This window comes from Dendroctonus ponderosae, unplaced genomic scaffold (genome assembly GCF_020466585.1).
Source record: "Dendroctonus ponderosae isolate FM_Combo_2020 unplaced genomic scaffold, Dpon_F_20191213v2 Dpon_F_20191213_9, whole genome shotgun sequence".
Classification (NCBI taxonomy): domain Eukaryota; kingdom Metazoa; phylum Arthropoda; class Insecta; order Coleoptera; family Curculionidae; genus Dendroctonus; species Dendroctonus ponderosae.
Genome location: NW_026019116.1, coordinates 2,569,131 through 2,576,466, shown reverse-complemented (window position 1 = coordinate 2,576,466; position 7,336 = coordinate 2,569,131). Strand labels below are relative to the sequence as shown.

Sequence of the window (7,336 nt, the reverse complement as noted above, 5' to 3'; positions counted from 1 at the left end):
ACAAACTGCACTATTTATTAATGCAAATTCTGTTTACACTGGTTGCTTTGAGGTGGTACGTTCTGAATTTTTTTCTATTTATGGCGTTCTAGTTAAATGAACAGTTGGAGTAGAGTTATTAGAATTAGACTAGATTAGAAAGAAATTAGACGAACGAACGAACAAATTCGGTAGACATTGTGCACTATTTACTAATTAAAATTCTCTTAACGCTAGTAGCTTTTGGGTTGTATGTTCTGAAATTTTTTCGATGTGTCCTTTGCTTGTGATCAAGCGCATTTCACAGTTATGTCCATAAAACAAATTACTCAGCAGGCAAAATTTGCTATAATTACCTCTAAAACCCGTTAAGTTTCCACGTTGGAAGCGGCCACATGGAAATCCATTTCACCGGCACCAGTTAACAGCTTTTCAACGACCGCCTCATTAGATTCGGAACATCAACACGCCCTCGAATCCACAATTGGAAAACACTAAAATCGGCACACGCAGCTCGAAAAGCGTGCACAAAACACTCGAGGTGCCTTCAAGAATTCGCCAAAGAATACTGTGTTTGTGACAGTTTCGTGCACGTAAAATACCGGCATATTCGCGTCCGCCAATTTTTAAAGGGTTCAAAATTTCCACTTAAATTTTCACTTGCTTGAAAAAAAATCGCCTGTTTAGGGCGTGTACGGACAGCACATTACCATGAGCGCAGTATCGATTTGGGCGTTTCCGTTCATCGTATTGGCACAAGATACAAAGTTGGGCCGGACTTGAGCCAACACGCAGAATCCACGTCTGGCCCCCTTGCTCATCCGAATGTTTTCACTAGTAACATTGTGTCTACTCGCGAAGCAACATACGGTGTTTTTACTTATACCCTGTGTAAACTACGGTGTTGTGTTTAATAATAGTCATCGGGCCGACCGGGTGTTTTTACAAGACTGAATCCAGCGAAAACATCAGTCTGGAATAACATTGCTTGTTGTTCTTTTGCGGAATCCAATTTGCCGCGGGAGGCTGAAGTCGTAACAAATTCTTGGCCCCCGCTTACCTTCGAAAAATGCATACCTTCCTGACGGAACATCAGAGCATGTACAATCGCTACAACACTGGATATCCTTCATCTACAGTGACCTCAAATCCCTACTATGACCAGTACCGCTATGGATATGCAGCTGCCGCTTGGCATCATCAGCAACACCCTCTGGCTACGGCTAAGGATATGGTCAAACCTCCATACTCCTACATAGCGCTGATTGCGATGGCCATCCAGAATGCTCCAGAGAAGAAAATCACCCTGAATGGCATCTACCAGTTTATTATGGAGCGGTTTCCGTATTACCGTGAGAACAAGCAGGGCTGGCAGAACTCCATCCGGCACAATCTAAGTTTGAACGAGTGTTTCGTCAAAGTGCCCAGAGACGATAAAAAGCCTGGAAAGGGCAGTTATTGGACGCTGGATCCGGACTCTTACAACATGTTTGATAACGGATCGTACTTGCGCCGGCGGCGGCGCTTCAAGAAAAAGGACGCTCTCAGGGAGAAGGAGGAAGCCATCAAAAGGCAGCAACTGCAGCCCGACTCTCCTACCTCCTTGACTAAACGCGAGGAGAACAAGCCTCTGGAGGAATCCAAGGTCAAACTGGGCGATTGCAAGCCGAAGCGCGAGCCCAACACTGAGCTCAGCCAGTGCATGAGTGCAAAATATGGTGATCCGAAGAGTGTGATAGTTCATCAAGAGCATGTTCTTAGTGATGTTACTGCCTCGCTTCAGGCCATGGATACCGCAGCAGCTTTCACTGTGGACTCCTTAATGACCGCATCCAGAGACCAAGCGCTGCCTTACACCACCAATTCTACCAGGTTACATTCCTCAGGCGGTATGTACTCTTATTGCCCTAGTTCGAATCCCCAGCATCAATACAATCTCGGAGATGAGGCCACTCCGCGTTATAGTCCCTGGTACAGTCCAGAAACCTCTCCAGAGTCTGCTACCACTCCCACAGGATATCGGGATATAATATTCGACGGCAGCAGCGCCCCCAGCTGCCAATTAGCTAATTTCCGGCACTCTGGAGTTCCATCCAGTCCTCCTCACAACTACAGAAGCACCACATCCACTCCGTACTACCCTGCGGATTGTGTCGCGCAGAAATACTGAGGGTACGCCAATTTTTTCGACCATCATGTCAATATTAAGACTGATCCGTTTTGAAACTTCTTCACTTCATTTGTAACCAACCATCAACTCAATAGTGCGCGGTTTTTGCTGGAAGCAATCTGGATGCTTTGAGGTTAGGGATTGGCAAGTGATTAATCTGCAAGAAAGCTAGGGCGTGTTCTGTGGAGACCATTATATATAGATAGCTAAAGCTAAATAGTATACCTAATTATTATCTACAGGGTGTTTTGAACCTTGCAATAGCGCCTACTTAAGCGCCTCTTTAAACATTGCGGTCATTTAGATAATGTGTACATACATAAGTAGATTCAAAAAAGGGTTTTCCTGGATTTGTCGCTGTGCACAGAACGAACATGCTGCTAGTAGGTGTTTACAATGACACTGCCAAAGTTTTAAAATGATTTTCTGGACACAGTGACAAACAATGCGCTTTTGGTACTTAGAGTTTTTCTTCTTCTTTCTGAATAATATGTGATTATCTAACTAGGCCATATTGATGTGAAACTTGCGTTGTAAGTTAGCAACGAACCTTCATAACTTGTAAATAGTACGAATCTGTATATTTTGTTTGTGATTGTTGCTGTTCTTTCACCGAACTGGTTCGAATGAACGGCGGCTAATATTCTTTTTCGAAATGTGATAATTAGTAATTGCCTATTTAAGTTAAGTTGTTAGGTAGCAGAGAAACGTGCCCTAGAACTGATTGGTCTTCATTTGAGGGCCAGTTTTGTCAGTTCTAAGGCCCGTTTTTCAATAAATATTTAAATTGAATTATGTGCAACGTGTTCCTAATCAAAATGTCGGTGCGTTCACATCAGTTCACACAATTTCTGCGATTGATACCAACCTGATTTTGTCGAATCCGGCTGAAATTAATAACAAATAGTAAATCTAATGTGATCGCACCTTTATTTTGTCATTCCTATCATTTAATAGAGAGCGAAATTGAATATTTATTTGCATTTATGCTGGTCTGAACAAGCGGTAGATGTCAGAACGTGTAAATATTTTGTAAATATTAGATCTTAAGTAGATGTGTCTGAAAGCACGTATGTATATTATTTATTAACATATATTTAAAAATATATGCGACATTGTGAATTTTATGCTGTATTTTTTCCACTCATCTCGTGTATATACGTTTGTATTTTCCTTTATTTAGGTTTGCGTCCTTTAGTTGTGCTTGTTCTAAGGTCTTAAGCAAAACAGTAGCAATTTCTCAAAATGACGGGAAATTTTTTACTGCAACAGATTAATGAATGAAGCTATTTAATCGATACCAGCTGATAAAATCAACTGGGCATAAGTCCGGTGGGCGTGATGGTTAGAATCAGAGAAACAATTCAACGATTCATTAACAGACACCTCAACATCTTAAAAGTCCATTATTCAAATGTCTTTAAAAGCATTGAATTTGTTACATTGCGGACTGGAAATTGTAAAAATGCCAAAAAGTATTTTAATGTGGTGATTCAATTAAGTTGATTTCGACTAAATTCGACCTAGTCAGTAGCAAACTTATTTTTCTTTCATAAGGTAATTTGTGTGTAATGTTTTCTGGGGGATATTTTAAGGCGTTTTGAACGATTTTATTTTAAATCTTTAGACTAGCAGTGAATAATAAAATAGTGAAAAGCTCACTAAATTCTTCAAAAATAAGATAAGTTAAACAGTGTTACATTTTGGCTTTCATTTTCTAGTGTTGATGATTTGGTTTTGGTCGTTCAAGTCTTGTCTCCTTGTCTTCTTTTAGTTTTCCACACGTGGACTATTTTGGCAATTTTTATGTTCTTGTAATAGCCACAGTAACTGAAGCTGCGCAAAATGAGATTCATATTTAGGTTTCTACTGGAACAATATGCAGGTTTGTTTGGTTAAGCATTAAATATTTTTTCCAAACAAACAAACAAATACTGTGCAATAGAATAAGAAGAATTATAATTGCTTAAATAATTTATTAAGTGAGAACATCACCAAGGATTAGAAGTCAAACATACATGGTTTTAAGCACCAAATTTTCGTTTGTTGATGAAAAGTAAATGATGTTAAGAAACAAAGTTCAATTCGTTGTTTGGAGTATTCATTAGCGTTATTGCAGATCGGTTTCTTCGACGAATTTCCACGCAAATTGCTCAGATTCTTCTTTAATGTTCCGCACTTTGAACAGCTAACGGCAAAAGAGCGAAATATTCGTTAGAATAAACGAGCAAACGTTTAGCAAAAATACAGTATCATTTAAACAAATATATGGGAGTTCCGGTTTTTGAACTTAAAAATGCATCAATCAACTTGCCATAATTTTCCTATTGAGTATTTCGTTTAGTTGATTTTTAATAATAGTGAATGTTATGATTTATGCGTATTTCAGACTTTAGTGAAACAAACCGTGAAAGCATGATGAAAAGAAACGCCAAATGTTCAGTTTTTCACCAAATTTCTCCTCAATTCTTCAAAGTGTTTCTTGATTAACACAGATATCTGCTGTTCGTGAAACTCGGAACATTTTTCCGTATGTGCTTTCTACTTTTCTTAACAAATTATGTAAATTGTGTTAACACTAAAATCAACACAATTACGATTTAACTTAGTTTGAGTTTCCTAATGTATTTAATTTCGTCTTATTATATTTTATTTTCAAACAAATGGCGTCCTTCATTAAGGAATATCACTGAAAATGAAATAAAAGTCATTTTCTAGTCATAACAAATTGTTGTCTAATTTGAATTCTAGTCTGAGTGCAAGTGTATGCAAAAGTTTTTCTGTACTCTTTAGACACTTTTCGGCAACAGTTTCAGTGGGTTTTTGGATCATCTTGTATTGCATAAGCAAAACAGTGTTTTTCAAAGTTGTGACTTTTATCCATCTTCTATTGATTGATTGATTATCTAAAATAATTTTAGCTTCCAATGTCTATTTTGTTCTAAGAATTTCTCCCATTTTTATTCGAGTATCCGTTCGACTTTTGCTATTAAGGATTTATCTTTCGATTCGCATAATAAACGAAAATACGCAGAATTGAAGTTTAAGGTTTTAAGAAACGATAATATTGTGCTTTGTATAATATGGCTTATTATCTCGGCGTTACATTTAGACGGCGGTTGTATTTAGTTAAGATACCCGCTTTCCATTTCCAATCTTCTCCGCCTTATTTTCCGGCACATCGGGCTCGGATTTTCCGGGAAACCTTATGGAACATGGAAATATTTGAATTTTAAATGGGCTCGGATGAAAGAGTGTGTTTCAGCTTTGTAGAGCGGTGCCAAACGCCTATGGATTTTCGCTATTGTTCGATGTCTATTCGCTGGAAATGTTAAATTTCTGGTTTTTCCCTTCAATTTGTCTAAAGCAGTTTAATAATTAAGCAAAACGTTTTTCGGAAATTTGTCTTCTCAGAATCGTAATGGTTCTTAAAAAACATTCCCAGCTTCGCTTCCCGCTTTCGCTAAAGCTAAAGTTGCTTGCCTTTGCTCTGTTTATACTTCACATGTGGTGGAAAATCAATCGACCGAAAATGTTGCTTTTGGCTTTAATATTTAATGTTTACCTGCGAAAAATGGGAAAAAGCCTCAAGCAAAATGCCAATATATACTCTAAGAAAATGAAGTAATAAAACAAACTCAAAACAAAACAGCCATAAAGGTTTGAAATTTATGCAAAAACAAAGTAAAATTCGTTCAATATTTCGCCAGAACGGGGTAAAGCCTGTTTAGTTCGCTCCATTATATCCGAGCTTGCAATAACAATAATAATAATAATATAGTATTTGTTTAAAATAATAAACGTTTTCTATTTGCTTTTATATCGATTTATAATGCAGCGGTACGCGACCATGAATAGCTATCGATGTGTTAGAAAAATATTTAAATTGTCCTGATTATTTACAGTTTTATTTGCGAAAATATTAATAATTAGCTATGATGTTATTTTAATAAACATCAATAGCTTTGCGGCTTTATTCGAACGAATATATTGGAGAAAGTTATGCTGATTATTATCATAGTATTTAGTTGAATTTATATTTGATTTTGTTTAGATTGTATTATGTTTATGCTTTTAAATGTTAGATTGTTTAGTCAGAGTTCATCACACATAGGCGATAGGTAGCTGAATTGTGTTTTTTCAATAAATTCTTTGCAGATAGATTTCCAACTTGATCTCACTTATGTGATACTTTCCGAAATTTTTATTTTTGACTTATCGGTATGAAAGTGGAATTTTCACAGGTTTTTCAATATATTTTGTTGTAGATTTTCTGTTTTTTTCAAGAAACTTATGTTTGGCCCTCAAACAAAGGCAGTTAGAACAAAATCGTTGTCATAAATATTAATTTTATCAGTTATTTTATCACTGTATCAAAGATTGTTTTAAAATTTTTACTAATTTATCGGTGAGTTTTCGGCGTAGAAGTGAATCATTGTGAATATATAAAATCACATCAACGTCCTGTACAATTCCCTATACAATCGATTTATTTTCCATGGCCCCCAATTGCAAACAAATGGGGCCATTTAATTTCGTTTACAAATAAATTGAAACCAGCCCGATAGCGCATTTTATATATTGTGAAGAGCGGCAATAAAAATAACCAAACAAAAAAAGACAAAACAGTGATTTAGATGTTTCGCCACTGGACCTGGGGTTTGATTATTATATGTGCGCGTTTCGAAAATAAATATCTTATTTAATGTATTTTAATTGGACAGAAATATTTGCTATAAAATCGACTTTAATTATTTATTTTCGTCCGGAGGAAAACTATCAACGACGATTAAATGGGCGTTTTATATATTATTGTGCTTGTTTATGGAAAGTGCATTGGAAAACTACCGAAATCCTGGAAGATTGATTAGTAGGATTAATCTGGAGATTTTAATCGTGTTTCTTTTGATGTCATTTGCCTCTTTCTGTTAGCTTTTTATTTATGTTATACAAGGAAATTGTTACAGAAAAAATACATTACAGCCCGAAAAAATAAACATTTATAAAGTTAACAGGAATGGAACTGAACGATGGAAAAATTTAGCACTGAGCTAAAAAGTTTTCAGAAATTGGAGATAAAGTAACAAACGTTTAGTTGGAAACTTAGTGATGCTTTTGAGTGTGATTTTTAAGTAAATCCGAAAAAGTTAGGGAGGAATGGAGGTACAAAAATCGTAAAGGAATAGT

The 7,336-nt window shown here is 36.4% G+C and overlaps 1 protein-coding gene across 1 annotated transcript; it reads left to right on the top strand.

Annotated features, from left to right (window-relative positions):
- The first annotated feature begins 514 nt into the window (after positions 1-514).
- LOC109539145 (fork head domain-containing protein crocodile) lies at positions 515-2,941 on the top strand. The gene has a single exon (XM_019906753.2). It carries the CDS (start codon positions 1,049-1,051, stop codon positions 2,147-2,149), a length of 1,101 nt encoding a protein of 366 aa, XP_019762312.1. The 5' UTR covers positions 515-1,048; the 3' UTR covers positions 2,150-2,941.
- Positions 2,942-7,336: the final 4,395 nt, after the last annotated feature.